The sequence below is a fragment of the Salvelinus fontinalis genome, chromosome 19 (assembly GCF_029448725.1).
Source record: "Salvelinus fontinalis isolate EN_2023a chromosome 19, ASM2944872v1, whole genome shotgun sequence".
Lineage (NCBI taxonomy): Eukaryota > Metazoa > Chordata > Actinopteri > Salmoniformes > Salmonidae > Salvelinus > Salvelinus fontinalis.
In genome coordinates this window covers 19,817,711-19,840,776 of record NC_074683.1, presented here as the reverse complement: position 1 = coordinate 19,840,776, position 23,066 = coordinate 19,817,711, and the positions used below count along the sequence as shown (strand labels likewise).

The window sequence follows — 23,066 nt, the reverse complement described above, 5'->3', positions numbered from 1 at the left end:
ACATACTGACACAGGAGACAATCACCCACAACGAACACTGTGACAACGCCTACCTAAATATGACTCTTAATTAGAGGAACGCCAAACACCTGCCTCTAATTAAGAGCCATACCAGGTAACCCAAAACCAACACAGAAACAGAAAACATAGAATGCCCACCCAACCTCACGTCCTGACCAACTAACGCACATAACAACTAACATAAATAGGTCAGGAACGTGACATTACCCCCCCCACAAGGTGCGAACTCCGGACGCACCAGCACAAAGTCTAGGGGAGGGTCTGGGTGGGCATCTAACCACGGTGGTGGCTCAGGCTCCGGGCGAGGTCCCCACCCCACCATAATCCATCCTAGCTTCCTCCCTCCAAGAATGTCCACCCTCTTTTTACTCCCACAAAATCCTCTTAATAACATCACTAATAAGGACAGCACCGGGACAGAGAGATAAATCAAGACAGAGGGATAGATAAGAATATAGAGGTAGATCAAGATAGAGAGGGAGATCAGGATAGAGGGGCAACTCCGGACTGAAAGGCAGCTCCGGACAGAGAGACAGCTCTGGACTGATGGGCAGTTCTGGGTATCTAGCCGTTTCAGGCTGAAGGGCAGCTCATGGCTGACTGACGAATCTCGACGCTCATGGCTGGCTGACGGCTCTCGACGCTCATGGCAGGCTGACGGCTCTCGACGCTCATGGCAGGCTGACGGCTCTCGACGCTCATGGCAGGCTGACGGCTCTCGACGCTCATGGCAGGCTGACGGCTCTCGACGCTCATGGCAGGCTGACGGCTCTCGACGCTCATGGCAGGCTGACGGCTCTTGACGCTCATGGCGCTCTGACGGCTCTGGCTGCTCATGGCTCTCTGACGGCTCTGGCTGCTCATGGCTCTCTGACGGCTCTGGCTGCTCATGGCTCTCTGACGGCTCTCGCTGCTCATGGCTTGCTGGCGGCTCTGGCAGATCCTGTCTGGTTGGCGGCTCTGGCAGATCCTGTCTGGTTTGCGGCTCTGGCAGATCCTGTCTGGTTGGCGGCTCTGGCAGATCCTGTCTGGTTGGCGGCTCTGGCAGATCCTGTCTGGTTGGCGGCTCTGGCAGATCCTGTCTGGTTGGCGGCTCTGGCAGATCCTGTCTGGCTGACGGCTCTAGCGGCTCCTGTCTGGCTGACGGCTCTAGCGGCTCCTGTCTGGCGGATGGCTCTGTAGGCTCATGGCAGACGGGCGGCTTTGCAGGCTCATGGCAGACGGGCGGCTTTGCAGGCTCCTGGCAGACGGATGGCTCAGACGGCGCTCGGGAGACGGATGGCTCAGATGGCGCTGGGGAGACGGATGGCTCAGATGGCGCTGGGGAGACGGATGGCTCAGATGGCGCTGGGGAGACGGATGGCTCTGGCCGGATACGGTGCACTGTAGACCTGGTGCGTGGTGCCGGAACTGGAGGCACCGGGCTAAGGATAAGCACCTTCCTACTAGTGCGGGGAGCAGGGACAGGGCACACTGTATTCTCAAAGCCCACTCTATAACTGATGCGTGGTACTGGCACTGGTGACGCCGGGCTGAGGACAAGCACATCAGGATTAGTAGGGGGAGAAGATACAGTTTGTACAGGGCTCTGGAGACGCACTGGTAGCTTAGTGCGTGGGGCCGGAACTGGAGGCACCGGGCTAGATACACGCACTACAGGGAGAGTGCGTGGAGGAGGAACAGGGCTCAGGATACGCACTGGTAGCCTAGTGCGTAGTGTAGACACTGTAGGTACTAGGCTGGGGCGGGGAGGTGGTGCCAGAAATACCGGACCGTGGAGACGTACTGGCACTCTTGAGCATTGAGCTTGCCCAACCTTACCTGGTTGAATGCTCCCGGTTGCCCAACCAGTGCGGGGAGGTGGAATAACCCGCACCGGCCTATGTAGGCGAACCGGGGAAACCATGCGTAAGGCAGGTGCCATGTATGCCGGCCCGAGGAGACGCACTGGAGACCAGACGCGTTGAGCCGGCCTCATGACACCTGGCTCAATACCCAATCTAGCCCTACCAGTGCGGGGAGGTGGAATAACCCGCACTGGGCTATGCACTCGTACAGGAGACACCGTGCGCTCTACTGCGTAACACGGCGCCTGCCCGTACTCCCGCTCTCCACGGTAAGCCTGGGAAGTGGGCGCAGGTCTCCTACCTGCCCTTGGCCCACTACCTCTTAGCCCCCCCCCCCAAGAAATTTTTGGGAATTACTTACGGGCTTTTCGGGCTTCCGTGCCAGACGCGTTCCCTCATAGCTCCGGTTCCTCTCCCCGGTAGCCTCTGCTCTCCTCAGTGCCTCCACCTGTTCCCATGGGAGGCGATCCCTCCCAGCCAGGATCTCCTCCCAAGTGTAGCAACCCTTTCCGTCCAAAACATCGTCCCATGTCCATTGCTCCTTCTTCTCCTGTCCCTTACTCCGTTTAGTTTTCCCTTGCCGCTTGGTCTTAGCGTGGTGGGTGATTCTGTAACGGCTGTCGCTCTCCTCATCCTCGGATGAGGTGAGGAGAGAAGGATCTTCAGACCAAAACGCAGCATTTGGGAAATAAGCCATCTTTATTATAAATACGATGGCAACACGAAACGAAACAAAACACTTTCAAAACTACAAAACAAGAAAACGACGTTGACGAAACCTGAACATAAACTTACATAACTAAACATAAACTCACGTACAGGAAACAGACGACATCGAAACGAAACGAAACAAACAAACGCTACAGTCCCGTGTGGCACGAACATACATACTGACACAGGAGACAATCACCCACAACGAACACTGTGACAACGCCTACCTAAATATGACTCTTAATTAGAGGAACGCCAAACACCTGCCTCTAATTAAGAGCCATACCAGGTAACCCAAAACCAACACAGAAACAGAAAACATAGAATGCCCACCCAACCTCACGTCCTGACCAACTAACACACATAACAACTAACATAAATAGGTCAGGAACGTGACAATACCAAATACCAAAAAAAGTACTGAGTAAAGGGTCTGAATACTTGTGTAAATGTGGAAGTTCAGTTTTTATTTTCAATACATTTGCAAAAAAAATCTGTCATTATGGGGTATTGTGTGTAGATTTAATCTGTCCATCTCATCACTCGTAGGCTTACCAGTGTACAGTACACAGAAGTGGGGCCTCTCTTATGAGCGCCGTTCGGTCTCTGGCAGTCATCAGCTTGGTTTTCTGGTAGAGGAGAAGGAGGGTCGGCCCTTTCAATAGAGCAGGGATCTCCAACCCTGTTACAGGAGAGCTACCCTCCTGTAGGTTTTTGCGCCAGCCCTAGTTGGAACTAACCTGATTCAGCTTATCCTACAGGATGTTAGCTCTCCAGGAACAGGGTTGAAGAGCCCTGCACTAGAGGAACTGTCACTCTTCTCGATGGGATCAAGAAGAGGAGGAGCAAGGCCACTGTCATTGTCTGGCCCAGGCAATGACAGTCTCTGTCAGGACTAGGAGGCTGCTAGTGCTAGCTGCTGCATAAGTAGGCCTACTAGCTTCCACCTGCCATGGTGTTTCGTCAGTCGAGGTGGTAGCTTTGCTGATGTGATTATCTTCTGTCATTTTGCACAAGCTTGATCAGATAAAGCGTCTTTGTAGCCATGCTGGTTAAGTGTGCCTTGAATTCAAAATAAATCACTGACAGTGTCACCAGCAAAGCACCATCACACCTCCTCCTCCATGCTTTACGGTGGGAACCACACATGCGGAGATAATCCGTTCACCTACTCTGCGTCTCACAAAGACATGGCGGTTGGAACCAAAAATCTCAAATTTGGACTCATCAGACCAAAGGACAGATTTCCACAGGTCTAATGTCCATTGCTCGTGTTTCTTGGCCCAAACAAGTCTCTTCTTCTTATTGGTGGCCTTTACTTGTTGTTTCTTTGCAGCAATTCCACCGCGAAGGCCTGATTCACGCAGTTGCCTCTGAACAGTTGATTTTGAGATGTGTCTGTTACTTGAAATCTGTGAAGCATTTATTTGGGGCTGCAATTTCTGAGGCTGGTATCTACATTGAACTTATCCTCTACAGCAGAGGTAACTCTGGGTCTTCCTTTCCTGTGGTGGTCCTCATGAGAGCCAGTTTCATCATAGCGCTTGATGGTTTTTGCGACTGCACTTTTCCGCATTTACTGACCTTCATGTCTTAAAGTAATGATGCTCTGTCGTTTCTCTTGCCTTATTTGAGCTTTTCTTTCCATAATATTGACTTGGTCTTTTGCCAAATAGGGCTATCTTCTGTATACCACCCCTACCTTGTCACAGCACAACTGCTTGGCTCAAATCCATTAATAAGGAAAGAAATTCCACAAATTAACTTTGAAATGCATTCCAAGTGACTACCTCATGAAGCTGGATGAGAGAATACCAAGAGTGTGCAAAGCTGTCATCAAGGCAAAAAGATGGCTACTTTGAAGAATTTAAAATATATGTTGATTTGTTTAACACTTTTTTTTGCTTACTACATGATTCCATATGTGTTATTTCATAGTTTTGATGTCTTCACTATTATTCTACAATGTAGAAAAACTTAAAACTAAATAAAACCCCTGGAATGAGTAGGTGTGTCAACTTTTGACTGGTACTGTTTATTAGGCGAAAGCTACATTTACACAACCCACTTTTAAGAGATGCCGTTTGCAGTAGTTTTCCCAATGGCCTGTGTCACTTTCATAACTAACATTATTCATTCATCGAGATATTTTATTCATGTTCCCATAGGAAACAAATGTTATTTTGTTGCAAAACCTATTGAGAGCATATAATGCAATGAAAGCATGGTAATGATTCATGTCCTCAGATATTTGAGTTGATTGGAAAAATAGTCTGTAGGGGGAGATAGTGGAAATCCTTTACAATACCACAAAATATTGATTTGACTTAATGGGTATACGTCCCTACCAAATATTTGGAACGATGTGTGGCCTTACTTAACCAGTCATGAAAAAGGGATAAATCATTTTAACCGATTTTTATGTTGTCTCCTTTTCTTTTCTGTAGGGTGGAACTGGTTTACCTGGCCAAGCTGGATTCCCTGTAAGCATTGATTTTCCTAATGTTATCCTACAGGTCACTTAACGTTGTCTTGCTACAGTTCTTCTAACGTTGTGTTCTAACACATGTAGATGTCATAGTGTGGTGTATATTTGCCCTGAAGGACTAAAGAAATCAAAAAGTTGTGCTAGTTTGATGTGTGATAAATAGCAATTTTTTCAACTTTGTTGGATTTAAAAGGGTCCTATTGGATCAAAGGGTGACATGGGAGACCCAGGCCAGCCCGGTTATGGAGTCAAGGTCAGTGATGTGACCGCACAGCAACATAGCCCTATCATTAGTGCTACAGTGTACCACTATGTAAGGCCTATTCCCAACAAGTGTTTATTCTGTTGGGGTTAGCAAATTAACAGATTTTCTTTATATGTGTCTCGTCTCAGGGCGAGAAGGGCGAGCCTGGATTAATCATCGGGCCTGATGGGAGTCCTTTATACCTGGGAGGATTGTCGGGTGAGAAGGTGAGTGTCTCACTATTGACTTCTGTTTGCCTCTGTCTCATCTGTCTGTTGGCCTCATTAAACACCAACTCCATCTTCTGTAGGGAGACAGAGGACCTGCTGGACCCGTTGGGCCTCCTGTAAGTACTTTTAGGCTTATTACTTTACATTATGTTCTTAAATTAAACTGACTCAGCGATATGACGTGGTCGAGTTTCACGTTTTATTAGTCATATGACCAGGATACACAAGAATAAAAAAGTAAATGGCTTGGTAGAATAGAAAGGTCTAGGAGCATCAGTTGTGATTTGTGTGTAGTATGAGTGTGGATGTGTGTGTTTGGGTGGGTGTGTTCATGTGTGCTAAGGTGCAGAGAGTCAGTGCGGGTGGTCAGTCCAGTTCAAGTGTTCAGCAGTCTGATGGCTTGTGGATGGAAACTGTCTCTGAGCCTGTTGGTCTGAGACCAGATGCTCCTATACTGTCTGCCAGACTGTAAGGGAGTGAACAGTTAGTGACTGGGATGTGTGGGGTCCTTGATGATGCAGGCACCGTTTTGTGTAGGTGTCCTGAACGGATGGGAGCACGGCCGCATTGAGCGACAGTAGGGCCAGGGATATTGTCAAGAGAGAGTGTGAGGCAAGAGTCTGCACTTGTCAGCACCAGCACAGATACTGTTAAGCATCTTCGCTTGTGCACGACAGTTCACGTCTTTCTTCTGCAAGGGGATAGCTGCATGACAGCAAATGCTGACGTGTGCAACCACTCGCTTCATGCGGTCTTAGTTTGTGTCGGAAGTAGCCCTGTTCCCCGTGGTAAACACATATTGCTGAGTCTACCTTAAGTATATTGAGCTGCCATGTATATCAATAGCTATGTTTCCATTAACTTGTCTAGTGATTTTATTGTCAACATTTAAAAAGTTTGCATAGAAAATGGATCCAGCAATTTCCTGCTAGGGTGCATTTCAATTGAACTATCGTGTGTCGATAAAAACAGCTGGACGTAATGATGTCACTCCTAAAACGGCAAATAGCGGCAAATTGCACATTAATAAATTGCCGACAGGCTGTATGCCCTCCCACATTATTCTCAGGTATAGCCTGCGAAATCCAGCATGTATAAAATGCTATAATTTAATTTTATAAACCGGGTAGTTTGGCTCCTGGATGCTGATTGGTTGAAGTCTGTGGTATATCAGACATTATAAACATGGTGGTTCGAGCCCTGAATGCTGATTGGCTGACAGCCATATTATATCAGACCGTATACCATGGGAATGACCAAACATTTATTTTTACTGATCTAATTACGTTGGTAACCAGTTTATAATAGCAATAAGGCACCTCGGGTTTGTGGGATATGGCCAGTATACCACAGCTAAGGGCTGTATCCAGGCACTCCGTGTTGTGCCGTTCTTAAAAAACAGCCCTTAGCCGTAGTATATTGGTGGTGCCTTATTGCTTAATTATACCATGGCATTGTTAAATAGTAATTTCTGATTGGCTTGAAGTGCATTCTAGAGCGTGCATTATTTCCCTATAATGCACAGTATCAGCATGGTAGAATTCAGTGGCTATAGTTGATTCTTATAGCCATATTTTTATTCCTTATAACTGGAACTTCCATCAGGAGCTAGTCTTTGTTAGCCATGGCTAGCGGTCTTCGCCTTTTTTCCCTCCGGAATCAGACAGCCTTAGCTCGGACAATCACCTGCCAGTCTGCACAGCGCGATATCAACCCAGAACATATCGGACTGCTTCTCTCTACCATATCACCGGATTTCTGCCACTCTGGATCATTACACCGGATCATTACTAGCTAGCTGCAAACGAGCTGCTACTGGTAGCTAACGCCTCTGTCCCGAAGCTAGCACCAGTTAGCCTTGAGCTAGGCCCATATACAAGCTAATTCTAGGGCTACAATACCTCCTTTGCCAATTGGCCTGGACCCTTTATTGTCGACATGGAGTCCCGCTAATCCATCACGACTGGACTGCCGACGTGATCGCCCAATGTGGTCTCAACAGGCTATTCTGTTACGATATCGCCACAGAACCATCTACTAGCCCCGGCCCGCTAGCTTTTCTGAACGCTGTGTGTCCTGCTCGCCCATCGTAGTAGCGACTACCGAACAGCACCCTGACTCACCTATTGCTGCTCTTTTGACCCTGTGATCACTCGGCTACACAGCTGATGCCCCCTGGACCGTTTCAATAACACGGTACCTCATTTGGTTTACCTGTCAGCCCCAGCCTTGAACTCAGGTCCTGTATGTACCTAACTGACCCGCTCTGCCCATTCATCGCCATTTACCTGTTGTTATCTTAGGTCTCCTGATCAACACCTGTGATTGCTTTATTTCTCTCTCTATTGTCAATATGCCTTGTCTACTGCTGTCTTGGCTAGTTTTAGTTTTATTTCACTGTAGAGCCAAAGGTCCAACTCAAAATGCCTTAGATAGCTCTTTCGTCCCACCCCACACACATGCAGAGTCTTCACCTAGGTTAATTGATGCCTCCAGAGATGAAACCTCTCTCATTATCACGCAACGCATAGGTTTACCTTCACTGTACTCACATCCTACCATACCCTTGTCTATTCTATCACGCCCAGAATAGAATATACAAGGGTATGCTCCTTTTATTCTCTGTCCCCAACGCACTAGACGACCAGTTCTTATAGCCTTTAGCCGTAGCCTCATCCTCCTCCTCCTCCTCTATTCCTCTGGTGATGTAGAGGTTAACTCAGGCCCTGTAGTCCCCAGTTCCACTCCTACTCCCCAGGCGCTGTCATTTGTTGACTTCTATAACTGTAAAAGCCTTGGTTTCATGCATGTTAACATCAGAAGCCTCCTCCCTAAGTTTTTTTTCACTGCTTTAGCACACTCCGCCAACCCTGATGTCCTAGTCGTGTCTGAATCCTGCCTTAGGAAGGCCACCAAAGATTCTGAAATTTCCATCCCCAACTACAACATTTTCCACCAAGATAGAACTGCCAAAAGGGGTGGAGTTACAATATACTGCAGAGACAGCCTGCAGAGTTCTGTCATGCTATCCAGGACTGTGCCCTAACAGTTCGAGCTTCTACTTTTAAAAATCCACCTTTCCAGAAATAAGTCTCTCACTGTTGCCACTTATTACAGACCTCCCTCAGGCCCCAGCTCTGCCCTGGACACCATACAGTATGCAAATTAATTGCCCCCCATTTATCTTCAGAGTTTGTACTGTTACGTGACTTAAACTGGGATATGCTTAACACCCCGGCCGTCCTATAATCTAAGATAGATGCCCTCAATCTACTCTAATGATCATGGAACCTTTCAAGTACAACCCCAAATCTGTAAACACGGGCACCCTCATCGATATCACCCTGACCAACCTGCCCTCTGAAAACACCTCTGTTGTCTTCAACCAGGATCTCAGCGGTCACTGCCTTGCCTGGGTCCAGAGGCAAACTTTCTAATTGAACTGGCATCCTGAAAGGATGTTCACTTCATTTCGTCAGTAGAGTATGCCTGGTTATTCTTTAAAAGTGCTTTCCTCACCATATTAAATAAGCATGCCCCATTCAAAAAATGTTGAACCAGGAACAGATATAGACCTTTTGTTGACTCCAGACCTGACTGCCCTTGACCAGCACAAAAACATCCTGTGGTGTTCTGCATTAGCATTGAATAGTCCCCGCGATATGCAACTTTTCAGGGAAGTTAGGAACCAATATACACAGGCAGTTAGGCTAGTTTTCAAACAGAAATTTGCATCCTGTAGCACCAACTCCAAAATGTTCTGGGACACTGTAGTCCATGGAGAATAAGAGCACCTCCTCCCAGCTGCCCACTGCACTGAGGCTAGGAAACACTGTCACCACCGATAAATCCACGATAATTGAGAATTTCAATAAGCATTTTTCTACGGCTGGCCATGCTTTCCACCTGGCTACCCCTACCCTGGTAAACAGCTCTGCACTGTTATAATGGTCGGTGATCCCCACAGCAACTTGCCCAAGCCTCCCCCATTCTCCTTCACCCAAATCCAGATAGCTGATTTTCTGAAAGAGCTGCAAAATCTGGACCCCTACAAATCAGCTGGACTAGACAATCTGGACCCGCTCTTTCTAAAATTAGCCGCAGCAATTGTTGCAACCCCTATTACTAGCCTGTTCAACCTCTCTCTCGTATCGTCTGAGATCCCCAAAGATTGGAAAGCTGCCACGATCATCCCCCCAAAGGGGGAGATACCATAGACCCAAACTGTTACAGACCTATATCTATCCTACCCTGCCTTTCTAAGGTCTTCGAAAGCCAAGATAACAAACAGATCACCGACCATTTCGAATCCCACCGTACCTTCTCCGCTCTGCAATCTGGTTTCCGAGCTGATCATGGGTGCACCTCAGCCACACTCAAGGTCCTAAACGATATCATAACCGCCATCGATAAAAGACAATACTATGCAGCTGTATTCATCGACCTTCCCAAGGCTTTCGACTCTGTCAATCACCGCATTCTTATCGGCAGACTCAACAGCCTTGGTTTCACAAATGACTTCCTTGCCTGGTTCACCAACTACTTCTCAGACAGAGTTCAGTGTGTCAAATCGGGGGTGCCTGTTGTCCGGACCTCTGGCAGTTTCTATGGGGGTGCCACAGGGTTCAATTCTCAGGCCGACTCTTTTCTCTGTATACATCAATGTCACTCTTGCTGCTGGTGATTCTCTGATCCACCTCTACGCAGACGACACATTTTGTATACTTTTGGCCCTTTGGACACTGTGTTAACTAACCTCCAGATGAGCTTCAATGCCATCCAACACTCCTTCCGTGGCCTCCAACTGCTCTTAAATGCAAGTAAAACTAAATGCATGCTCTTCAACCGATTGCTGCCCGCACCTGCACACCCGTCTAGCATCACTACTCTGAACGGTTCTGACTTAGAATATGTAGAAAACTACAAATACCTAGGTGTCTGGTTAGACTGTAAACTCTCCTTCCAGACTCACATTAAGCATCTCCAATCCAAAATTAAATATAGAATCGGCTTCCTATTTGCAACAAAGCATAATTTATTCATGCTGCCAAACATACCCTCGTAAAACTGACTATCCTACCGATCCTTGACTTCGGCGATGTAATTTACAAAATAGCATCCAACACTCTACTCAGCAAATTGGATGCAGTCTATCACAGTCCCATCCGTTTTGTCACCAAAGCCCCATATACTACTGTCACAATGGCGTGTATAAGTGGCAGAGGAAGTCAGGCGCAGGAGAGTCAAATAGAGTGTAGAATGGAGTACTTTAATTAAAGTCCCAGTAATCTGCTCCATAACACTCACGGAAAAAATATAAAACAAATCTGGGTACGAAGACCCGTCGCACACCTATACACAATCAACACAACACTTGACAACGAACAATCTCTGACAAACACATGAAGGGAAACAGAGGGTTAAATACACAACAGGTAATGAATGGGATTGACAACAGGTGTGTGGGAAGACAAGACAAAACCAATGGAAAATGAAAAATGGATCGATGATGGCTAGAAGACCGGTGAAGTCGACCGCCGAACACCGCCCGGACAAGGAGAGGCAACGACTTCGGCAGAAGTCGTGACATTACCCCCCCCTGACGCGCGGCTCCAGCAGCGCGTCGACACCGGCCTCGGGGACGACCCGGAGGGCGAGGTGCAGGGCGATCCGGATGGAGGCGGTGGAATTCTTTTAACATGGAAGGATCTAAAACGTCCTCCACCGGAACCCAGCATCTCTCCTCCGGCCCGTACTCCTCCTAGTCCACGAGGTACTGAAGGCCCCTCGCCCGACGTCTCGAATCCAAAATGGATCGAATAGCGTACGCCGGGACCCCCTCGATGTCTAGAGGAGGCGGAGGAACTTCACGCACTTCAGCCTCCTGGAGCGGGCCAGCCACCACCGGCCTGAGGAGAGACACATGGAACGAGGGGTTAATACGGTAATTAGTGGGCAGTTGTAATCTATAACATACCTCGTTCACTCTCCTCAGGACTTTAAACGGCCCCACAAACCGCGGACACAGCTTCCGGCAGAGCAGGCGGAGGGGCAGGTTTCGGGTCGAGAGCCAGACCCTGTCCCCTGGTACGAACACCGGGGCCTCACTGCGGCGACGGTCTGCGCCAATTTTCTGGCGCCTTATGGCACGCTGAAGGTGGACGTGGGCTGCCTCCCAAGTTTCCTCAGCGTGCCGAAACCAATTGTCCACCGCAGGAGCTTCGGTCTGACTCTGATGCCAAGGAGCCAGAACCGGCTGATACCCTAATACACATTGAAAAGGGGTAAGGTTAGTGGAGGAGTGACGTAGCGAGTTCTGGGCTATCTCTGCCCAGGGCACGAACTTCGCCCACTCCCCTGGCCGGTCCTGGCAATAGGACCGCAGAAACCTGCCCACATCCTGGTTAACTCTCTCCACCTGCCCATTACTCTCGGGGTGAAAACCTGAGGTAAGACTAACCGAGATCCCCAGACGTTCCATGAACGCCTTCCAGACCCTTGACGTGAACTGGGGACCCCGATCAGACACTATATCCTCAGGCACCCCATAATGCCGGAAAACATGTGTAAACAGAGCCTCCGCAGTTTGTAAGGCCGTAGGGAGACCGGGCAAAGGGAGAAGACGACAGGACTTAGAGAACCGATCCACAACGACCAGGATCGTGGTGTAACCCTGTGAAGGTGGAAGATCAGTCACAAAATCCACTGACAGGTGCGACCACGGCCGTTGAGGAACGGGTAAAGGTAAAAGCTTACCTCTAGGCAGGTGTCTAGGAGCCTTGCACTGGGCGCACACCGAACAGGAGGAAACATAAATCCTCACGTCCTTAGCTAAAGTGGGCCACCAGTACCTCCCATCAAGACAGCGCATCGTCCGACCTATCCCAGGATGACCAGAGGAGGGTGATGTGTGAGCCCAATAGATCAATCGGTCGCGGACAGCAGACGGAACGTACAGACGACCAGCTGGACACTCAGGAGGAGAGGGCTCTGCACGTGACGCCCGCTCAATGTCCGCGTCCAGCTCCCACACTACTGGCGCCACCAAACACGACTCTGGGAGTATGGGAGTGGGATCCATGGGTCGCTCCTCTGTGTCATACAGCCGAGACAATGCGTCTGCCTTGACGTTCTGGGAGCCTGGTCTGTAAGTAAGCGTAAACACAAAACGAGTGAAAAACATGGCCCACCTTGCCTGGCGAGGATTTAGTCTCTTCGCCTGCCGGATGTTCTCCAGATTGCGGTGGTCAGTCCAGATGAGAAAAGGGTGATTAGCCCCCTCAAGCCAATGCCTCCACACCTTCAAGGCTTTTACGACAGCTAACAGCTCTCGGTCCCCCACATCATAGTTACGCTCCGCCGGGCTGAGCTTCTTCGAAAAGAAAGCACAGGGGCGAAGCTTCGGTGGCACACCCGAACGCTGAGAGAGCACTGCTCCTATCCCAGCTTCGGATGCGTCCACCTCTACTATGAATGGCAAAGAGGGATCCGGATGAGCCAACACAGGCGCCGAGGTAAACAGAGCCTTCAGTTTACCAAAAGCCCTATTCGCCTCGGCCGACCACTGCAAGCGCACCGGTCCCCCCTTTAGCAGTGAGGTAATGGGAGCTGCAACCTGACCAAAACCCCGGATAAATCTCCGGTAGTAATTGGCAAACCCTAAAAAACGCTGCACCTCCTTTACCGTGGTTGGAGTCGGCCAATTACGCACGGCTGTAATGCGGTCGCTCTCCATTTCCACTCCTGAAGTGGAAATCTGATGCCCTAGGAAGGAGATGGATTGTTGGAAGAACAAGCATTTCTCAGCCTTGACATATAAATCATGCTCCAACAGGCGACCAAGCACCCTGCGCACCAAGGACACATGCTCAGCGCGTGTAGCAGAGTATATCAAAATATCATCGATATACACCACTACACCCTGCCCGTTCAGGTCCCTGAAGATCTCATCTACAAACGATTGGAAGACTGATGGAGCATTCATCAACCCATATGGCATGACCAGGCACTCATAATGACCTGAGGTGGTACTAAATGCCGTCTTCCACTCATCACCCCTCCTAATACGCACCAGATTGTACGCACTCCTGAGATCCAATTTTGTGAAGAAGCGGGCCCCGCGCATTGACTCCATTACTGTATTGATCAAAGGTAGCGGGTAACTATATTTTACCGTGATTTTATTAAGGTCTCGATAATCAATGCACGGGCGTAAACCGCCATCCTTCTTCTTCACAAAAAAGAAACTCGAAGAGGCGGGTGAAATGGATGGCTTAATGAACCCCTGACGCAGGGATTCAGAGATATAATTATCCATAGCCACTGTCTCCGCTTGCGACAGAGGATACACATGACTCCTGGGATATGCAGCGTCTACCAGGAGATCTATCGCACAATCCCCCTGTCGATGGGGTGGTAATTGAGTCGCCTTCTTTTTACAGAAGGCGAGTGCCAAATCGGCATATTCTGAGGGAATGCGCACGGTGGAAACCTGGTCTGGACTTTCCACCGTAGTAGCACCAACGGAAACCCCTACACACCTACCTGAGCACTCTCGCGACCACCCCGTGAGAGCCCTCTGTGGCCAAGAAACAGTGGGGTTATGAGTAGTTAACCAGGGTAGGCCTAACACCACAGAATACGCAGGGGAATCAATAAGGAAAAGACTAATCTTCTCCTTGTGACCCTCCTGCGTTATCATAGACAAAGGTGCGGTGACCTCCCTGATAAACCCTGACCCTATTGGTCGACTATCTAAGGCATGAATAGGGAAAGGCATATCCACAGAAACAACAGGAATCCCTAAACTATGAGCAAAATTTGTATTAATGAAATTCCCAGCCGCGCCTGAATCTACTAGCGCCTTATACTGGGAATGCAGGGAAAAATCCGGAAAGGTGACAGAGACAAACATAAGTGCAGCAGAGGGCTCTGGATGAGTATGGTGCCTACTCACCTGGGGTGATGCCAGAGTGCCCTGCCTGCCTTCTCTATTCCCAGAGGAACCAACCCGGCACCGATCAGCAGTGTGATCTCTGCGATCATAGATGGTGCTCGAGCGGGTACCCCCTCCGGTCTCCCTGCGCACCATCCCTCCCAATTCCATAGGTTCGGGAGAGAGAGTGCGGGAGGATGGAACAACCAGACCCCGATCTAGACGTCCCCGAGTAGCCAGCATGTTGTCCAGCCTGATGGACATATCCACCAGTTGGTCGAAGTTGAGGGTGGTGTCTCTACAGGCCAGCTCCCGACGGACGTCCTCGCGTAGACTACAACGGTAGTGGTCGATCAGGGCCCTGTCGCTCCATCCAGCGCCGGCAGCCAAAGTCCTAAACTCCAACGCGAACTCCTGAGCACTCCTCTTCCCCTGCCTCAGATGATAGAGGAGCTCACCTGCTGCTCTGCCTTCGGATGGGTGGTCGAATACCTTCCGGAAATGGCAGATGAGCTCCTCAAAATGGTCCAACGCCTTATCCTCTCCACACACAGCGTTGGCCCACTCCAGGGCTTTCCCGGTAAGGCATGAGACGAGGGCGAAGCTTTTCTCACGGTCTGATGGTACTGGAGAGACCGTGGCCAGATACAAGTTCAGTTTTAGGAGAAAACCCTGGCAGCTGGCAGTATCTCCATTGTATCCCGTGGGTAGGGATAACTGGATCCTGTTCTGTTCCGGAGGATAAAAAACGTTCAAAGGAATTCCAGGTGGTGGTGGAGGTACTGGACAAGCTCCCTGTCTCTCCCAGCGGTCCATACTCTGGACAATGCGATCCATGGCAGCGCACAGACTGTCAATCTCCGCCGCGTGTTCCAGGACGCGTTCCTCAACCTCCATTAGCGAAGTGCCTCCTCCTGCTGACTTCATTTTTTATGGTCAGAGATTCTGTCACAATGGCGTGTATAAGTGGCAGAGGAAGTCAGGCGCAGGAGAGTCAAATAGAGTGTAGAATGGAGTACTTTAATTAAAGTCCCAGTAATCTGCTCCATAACACTCACGGAAAAAATATAAAACAAATCTGGGTACGAAGACCCGTCGCACACCTATACACAATCAACACAACACTTGACAACGAACAATCTCTGACAAACACATGAAGGGAAACAGAGGGTTAAATACACAACAGGTAATGAATGGGATTGACAACAGGTGTGTGGGAAGACAAGACAAAACCAATGGAAAATGAAAAATGGATCGATGATGGCTAGAAGACCGGTGAAGTCGACCGCCGAACACCGCCCGGACAAGGAGAGGCAACGACTTCGGCAGAAGTCGTGACAACTACCCACCACTGCGACCTGTATGCTTTCGTTGGCTCGCCCTCGCTTCATATTCGTCGCCAAAACCACTGGCTCCAGGTCATGTATAAGTCTTTGCTAGGTAAAGCCCTGCCTTATCTCAGCTCACTGGTCACCATAGCAGCACCACCCATAGCACGCACTCCAGCAGGTATATTTCACTGGTCACCCCCAATGCCAATTCCTCGTTTGGCCGCCTTTCCTTCCATTTCTTTGCTGCCAATTACTGGAACGAACTGCAAAAATCACTGAAGGTGGAGAGTCATATCTCCCACACTAACTTTAAGCATCAGCAGTCAAAGCAGCTTACAGATCATTGCACATGTACATAGCCCATCTGTAAATAGCCCACCCAACTACCTCATCTCCATATTGTTATATATTTTTTTTTTGTTCCTTTGCACCCCAGTATCTCTACTTGCACATTCATCTGTTCATGTTTGAGCTGCTTTTGAAAGCAAAATATAAAAACATTATTGGCATTGTTGAATTCGATTTCCATAATAGGAAGCTAGGACTGATGGTTTGGTTAGTTAAATTAGCAAGTCTGTCTGTTTGGTTACCAAGGAAACTACTGTAGCTATCTAGTAAACTTGCTAGCTACTTCAGTGGATGTTGAACAAATGTGTTAAATTATAGCCATGGTAGAAAAGGGGCTCTATTCATTCTCTGGAAAAGAATGCAGTTCTGTGGAAAGTTCCACACACCTTCCACGTCATTTATTTTTTTCCATAGAACACATAACCCCTCGTTGAGTGTCCCTTACATATTTGCCATATTCTAATAATTGCCATGCACCAACGTATTTCCAATGGTCCGTGCCATGGTGAAACTCCTGCACTCCTGTAGATCTGAAATAATTGGATGGTGAAACTTGGTGAAGCAATTCAGGCATTGAAAGTCAGGACAATCCTTGTCCTGCAAGGAAGCATTATTTTTATAGTTGAAAAAAACATATTTTGCATGCACATCAGGAATTTAGAATAATATGTGGAGCTTAATTATTACTCAGTAACATCAAGTACCTAGAAAATTATTTGGCAATCATCATTTAAAAAAACACAAAAAAACACAAAACAAAACAAAAATCCACCCCTGTCGAACGGATAAAAAATGTTTCTAGTGAATGTGTTTTTGTCACATATGACTGATGTGTTGTTTGTGCAGGGGCAGTATGGACCTTCTGGGATAAAGGGTGAATTTGGAATGCCCGGAAGACCTGTAAGTACTGGAGCTAAATTTCTAACTTTACAATTACAGTAGGGTCTCAGTAGCGTGACAGTAGTAGTGTCACACAAAGCAATATGGATGTAATTTCGGTTGCAGATGCAAATTGCTTGTGACATCATCTCACGCTAGCAAGCTAACCACGCCAGTGACGAGCTAGCTAATGCAGTTCATGTTAGACATTTTCAGTTAAAACTGGACAGAGAAACGTCTGGTTTCACTTATAAAATTACAATTATTGACTGCCAGACCATATACTGTACATAAACCATGACTAGCCAAGGTGTCTAGAGTTGTTTATATCAGGGGTGTCAAACTCATTTTGCCCCCGCGGACGCATTTGGTCTCTCGGATTTCCTCGCCGCCCAAAACGATGGATAAAAAACCTTTATCCAATTTTCTATGCTCCCTGACTGTCTAGCTTTCATTTCGGTGATTATTAATGGAGCTGGACACAGTCAAAAAACGGTATTAATGTTGGTTAATTATCATTTCAACACAGTTTCGATTTGCTTTTAGTCATTTAGAAGTATATTAAGTCCCCCCCACAATTTTTTTATTTAAAAAACACAAATATATATATACAGTACCAGTCAATAAGGGCTATCTTCTGTATAAAACCCCTACCTTGTCACAACTGATTGGCTCAAACGTATTAGGAAGGAAATAAATTCCACAAATTAACTTTTAACAAGGCACACCTGTTAATTGAAATGCATTCCAGGTGACTACATCATGAAGCTGGTTGAAAGAATGCCAAGGGTGTGCAAAGCTGTCATCAAGACAAAGGGTGGCTACTTTGAAGAATGTAAAATCTAAAATATATTATGATTTGTTTAACACTTTTTTGGTAACTACAGTGGGGAGAACAAGTATTTGATACACTGCAGATTTTGCAGGTTTTCCTACTTACAAAGCATGTGGAGGTCTGTCATTTTTATCATAGGTACACTTCAACTGTGAGAGACGGAATCTAAAACAAAAATCCAGAAAATCACATTGTATGATTTTTAAGTAATTAATTTGCATTTTATTGCATGACATAAGTATTTGATCACCTACCAACCAGTAAGAATTCTGGCTATCACAGACCTGTTAGTTTTTCTTTAAGAAGCCCTCCTGTTCTCCAATTACCTGTATTAACTGCACCTGTTTGAACTCGTTACCTGTATAAAAGACACCTGTCCACACACTCAATCAAACAGACTCCAACCTCTCCACAATGGCCAAGACGAGAGCTGTGTAAGGACATCAGGGATACAATTGTAGACCTGCACAAGGCTGGGATGGGCTACAGGACAATAGGCAAGCAGCTTGGTGAGAAGGCAACAACTGTTGGTGCAATTATTAGAAAATGGAAGAAGTTCAAGATGACGGTCAATCACCCTCTAGGCTGGGGCTCCATGCAAGATCTCACCTCGTGGGGCATCAATGAACATGAGTAAGGTGAGGGATCAGCCCAGAACTACACGGCAGGACCTGGTCAATGACCTGAAGAGAGCTGGGACCACAGTCTCAAAGAAAACCATTAGTAACACACTACGCCACCATGGATTAAAATCCTGCAGCGCACGCAAGGTCCCCCTGCTCAAGCCAGCGCATGTCCAGGCCCGTCTGAAGTTTGCCATTGACCATCTGGATGATCCAGAGGAGGGATGGGAGAAGGTCATGTGGTCTGATGAGACAAAAATAGAGCTTTTTGGTCTAAACTCCACTCGCAGTGTTTGGAGGAAGAAGAAGGATGAGTACAACCCCAAGAACACCATCCCAACTGTGAAGCATGGAGGTGGAAACATTCTTTGGGGATGCTTTTCTGCAAAGGGGACAGGACGACTGCACCGTATTGAGGAGAGGAGGATGGGGCCATGTATCGCGAGATCTTGGCCAATAACCTCCTTCCCTCAGTAAGAGCATTGAAGATGGGTCGTGGCTGGGTCTTCCAGCATGACAACGACCCAAAAGACACAGCCAGGGCAACTAAGGAGTGGCCCTGTAAGAAGCATGTCAAGGTCCTGGAGTGGCCTAGCCAGTCTCCAGACCTGAACCCAATAGAAAATCTTTGGAGGGAGCTGAAAGTCCGTATTGCCCAGCGACAGCCCCGAAACCTGAAGGATCTGGTGAAGGTCTGTATGGAGGAGTGGGCCAAAATCCCTGCTGCAGTGTGTGCAAACCTGGTCAAGAACTACAGGAAACGTATGATCTCTGTAATTGCAAACAAAGGTTTCTGTACCAAATATTAAGTTCTGCTTTTCTGATGTATCAAATACTTATGTCATGCAATAAAATGCAAATTAATTACTTAAAAATCATACAATGCGATTTTCTGGATTTTTGTTTTAGATTCCGTCTCTCACAGTTGAAGTGTACCTATGATAAAAATGACAGACCTCTACATGCTTTGTAAGTAGGAAAACCTGCAAAATCGGCAGTGTATCAAATACTTGTTCTCCCCACTGTACATGATTCCGTATGTGTTATTTCATAGTTTTGATGTCTTCGCTATTATTCTACAATGTAGAAAATAGTACAATTCAATAAAAATCCTTGAATGAGTAGGTGTGTCCAAACTCTTGACTGGTACTGTATATTTTTTTTATTCAAACCACCCGCGGGTCCTATGTTTGACACCCATGGTTCATACATTTCCCATTTGGCATGTATTTTTTGTCGCTATTGGCCGCAGCACTGACAGCTGTGTTGACATGGCAACTGGGACGGATTTCCGATTGGAACGATATCAACGGATCATGTAAACTTTTTTCTGCTCACTGATTGGATATTGAGTACAGCCAGTTGCACGAGATAGGATTGATTTCTGTCTCTTGCAATGCAACTAATACTACTACTAATACATGCAACTAATACTACTACTACTAGTATTATCTCTTGTAATTATTATTACTGCTATTATTATCTCTAGTGAATGCTCCTTGTGTAAGGCCTGTGTAGTGTCTAACTGTCCATGTCTGTTTCCTACAGGGTCGTCCTGGTGTAAACGGATACAAGGGGGAAAAAGGAGAGCCATCCACAGGTGCCGGATTTGGCTACCCAGTAAGTGTGACATGTGCATATTACATTTCACTGGGCCGGTTTACAATCCAATGGAAGTGCACTGACTCAATGTCGTCTCTTTTCAGGGTGTCCCAGGCCCACCCGGGCCCCCAGGTTCACCCGGACCAGCCGTGCCTGTGGACCGCTTCAACGTGAGTTTATCAGAATCCGTATTCCCAAAACCAGGGTTTTGTTCATTCAGCACCAAATGGAAGACTGACAACTTTGACTTGTCTAATAACCAACAATCATTTAAATTTTCGAGTGCATGCCCTAATGAACACAACCCTGAAGATCATATACAGTTGAAGTCGGAAGTTTACATACACTAAGGTTAGTCATTAAGACTCGTTTTTCAACCACTCCGCAAATTTCTTGTTAACGAACTATGAGGAAGGAAAATGATGTGGATATATTGAAACAACATCTCAAGACATCAGTCAGGAAGTAAAAGCTTGGTCGCAAATGGGTCTTCCAATGGACAATGACCTCAAGCATATTTCCAAAGTTGTGTCAAAATGGCTTAAGGACAACAAAGTCAAGGTATTGGAGTGGCCATCACAAAGCCCTGACCTCAATCCCATAGAAAATTTGTGGGCAGAACTGAAAAAGCGTGTGCGAGCAAGGAGGCCTACAAACCTAACTCAGTTACACCAGCTCTGTCAGGATGAATGGGCCAAAATTCACCCAACTTATTGTGGGAAGCTTGTGGAAGGCTACCTGAAACGTTTGAACCAAGTTAAACAATTTTAAGGCAATGCTACCAAATACTAATTGAGTGTATGTAAACTTATGGCCCACTGGGAATGTGATGAAAGAAATAAAAGCTGAAATAAATCATTCGCTCTCCTATTATTCTGACATTTCACATTCTTAAAAAAAAGTGGTGATCCTAACTGACCTAAAACAGGGAATTTTTACCGGGATTAAATGTTAGGAATTTTGAAAAACTGAGTTTAAATGTATTTTGCTAAGGTGTATGTTTCTTCCAACTTCAACTTCAACTTCCAACTTCAACTGTACCATCGATGTACAGTACCATCGATGCCATTGGCCACAAAAAAAAGTCTATAATGCCATCTTCATCTAGGAATAAGAAACAAGATATCATGTTTGTGTGCAAAATACTGGAGAACACTTTAATGTGTAATTTCCCATTTTATTGCAGGGATATGACGCCTCAAGGAATTATCCAGGTATGCTGACAATAATTTGTTGTTTTTACGTCAAACTTAAAACATCTTGAAGACAGAGGATTACATTTGGCACATGAGAGCATACCCAGCAGTCAACAAATTGAAGAGTTGAAAATGAAGAGGCAGTTTTTATTCTTTAAAGAGACATAAACAGTTCCCCATCAACCGTCAATTGTTTTCAGCTAGTGAAGAAAGAGGGATTCATGATCAATCTACTGTCAAGAGATTAGGCCAATGCTTTCATAAAAAGCACCTAGATTTGGGGAATTTACTTATAAAAAAAACTGGAACATCAAATAGCGCTGTCAAAGTTTGAGTTAGACTTCGAAATCCATTCTGTTTTAGTGTAAGGCTAACCATTCCATTAGCCCATAAAAAAAGTTACATTTGACTGCCATTGGGCATGGGCAGTGCATACAACCATTACAATACAGTGATACAAATTATATTTATTTCTAATAGAAATGTTTCCATATTTACTTTCTTAACTGTGTATATTCTTCACATGTTCTGTTTTTTTGTAGCGACAAAGGGGGAGAAAGGTGATCACGGAGCTCAAGGTCTCCCAGGAACGCCAGGTAAGACTTTTATGTCTCAATACAGCACAAGGATAACAACAACCACTTGGTTTTATCTTAAGGCTACAATTCAACGAGTTTGCTTTTCGTGATTTTTTTATTTTTTATTTCCAGGTGTGGCCTCTAACTTAGACATATTCACATTCAAGGTACAGTATTACCATTAATAGTACTACAGTATGCATTACATCCAGGGATTTAGTAGCTAAAATAGTAGGTTTGCACATTTTGGATACACTGGTTGAGATGGCGTAATCGTTCATGCAAAAAGCACTAATTTGCCGGAACAGGTGGTTAAAAGATATTCACAGAATAAAGAGGTGCAGAAACAGCGTTTACAAACATTTAACCTCCTCTACATCGTTGTTGCATTTTTAATCTAGCCTTAGAGAGTTCTTCTCCAATACAAATGTATCTGGATTTCAGTCATCTCTTTGTATTTTGCCTTTCTATTACTCTCACCACTCAGATTTGGTGGAAAGAGCCCTCTACTGCCAGTCCAGATTCCGCACTCTCATCTTCAATTAACCTAAAAACCTAACAAGAAGTGAAATGCTATTATCCTATACCTACATACTCCTATCATCCTTAAGAAGATGGGTAAGTTTGACAGGACAGAGCATTAATAGATGTTTGTCTTTGCAGAATGACCTGAAAGGAGAGCGTGGGGATTCTGGCATGAAGGGGGAGAAGGGAGAGCCAAGTGGTGGCTATTATGACCCCCGTTTTAGAGGACAACAAGGCCCACCAGGACCCCCTGGAAACCCAGGACTTATGGTACGAAATTGAGAGGACATAAAAGGAACTTGTCACAACCTGATATCAGTCATTAAGACGCCTTACAATATCTGTCATGTCTTGCTAACAAAAATGGAAAGAGAGCCTTATAGTGAATGTGGCACAAGTAAAGTTAAATGTTATTTTCCATTTTTTTTATCACAGGGTCCAAAGGGAGATTCAATCATGGGCCTCCCTGGTCCCCAGGGCCCACCAGGCTCCCCAGGGATCGGCTACGATGGTCGTCCAGGAATCCCAGGCCCATCAGGTCCTCCCGGGCCCCCAGGGTCCTCCTCACTACCAGGGGCCTATAGACCTAACCACTGTGAGTTTCCTAACCAGTGACAAACACAATGTCACAATAGTCTTCAATAGGGTATACTCCCAAGTTACATTTTACATT

The 23,066-nt window shown here is 46.6% G+C and overlaps 1 protein-coding gene across 3 annotated transcripts in view; it reads left to right on the top strand.

The window, feature by feature from the left end:
* LOC129816476 (collagen alpha-1(XVIII) chain-like) overlaps positions 1 to 23,066 on the top strand; it is a 202,281-nt gene that overhangs the window by 165,489 nt on the left and 13,726 nt on the right. For all 3 annotated transcript variants that reach the window (XM_055871017.1, XM_055871014.1, XM_055871015.1), the window contains 12 exons: positions 5,027 to 5,062; positions 5,261 to 5,320; positions 5,461 to 5,538; positions 5,622 to 5,657; positions 17,002 to 17,055; positions 20,041 to 20,112; positions 20,199 to 20,264; positions 21,281 to 21,308; positions 21,833 to 21,886; positions 22,001 to 22,035; positions 22,532 to 22,663; positions 22,829 to 22,988. In XM_055871017.1, the coding sequence (XP_055726992.1) occupies positions 5,027 to 5,062; positions 5,261 to 5,320; positions 5,461 to 5,538; positions 5,622 to 5,657; positions 17,002 to 17,055; positions 20,041 to 20,112; positions 20,199 to 20,264; positions 21,281 to 21,308; positions 21,833 to 21,886; positions 22,001 to 22,035; positions 22,532 to 22,663; positions 22,829 to 22,988 (811 nt within the window). The remainder of the gene's footprint in view (positions 1 to 5,026; positions 5,063 to 5,260; positions 5,321 to 5,460; positions 5,539 to 5,621; positions 5,658 to 17,001; positions 17,056 to 20,040; positions 20,113 to 20,198; positions 20,265 to 21,280; positions 21,309 to 21,832; positions 21,887 to 22,000; positions 22,036 to 22,531; positions 22,664 to 22,828; positions 22,989 to 23,066) is intronic.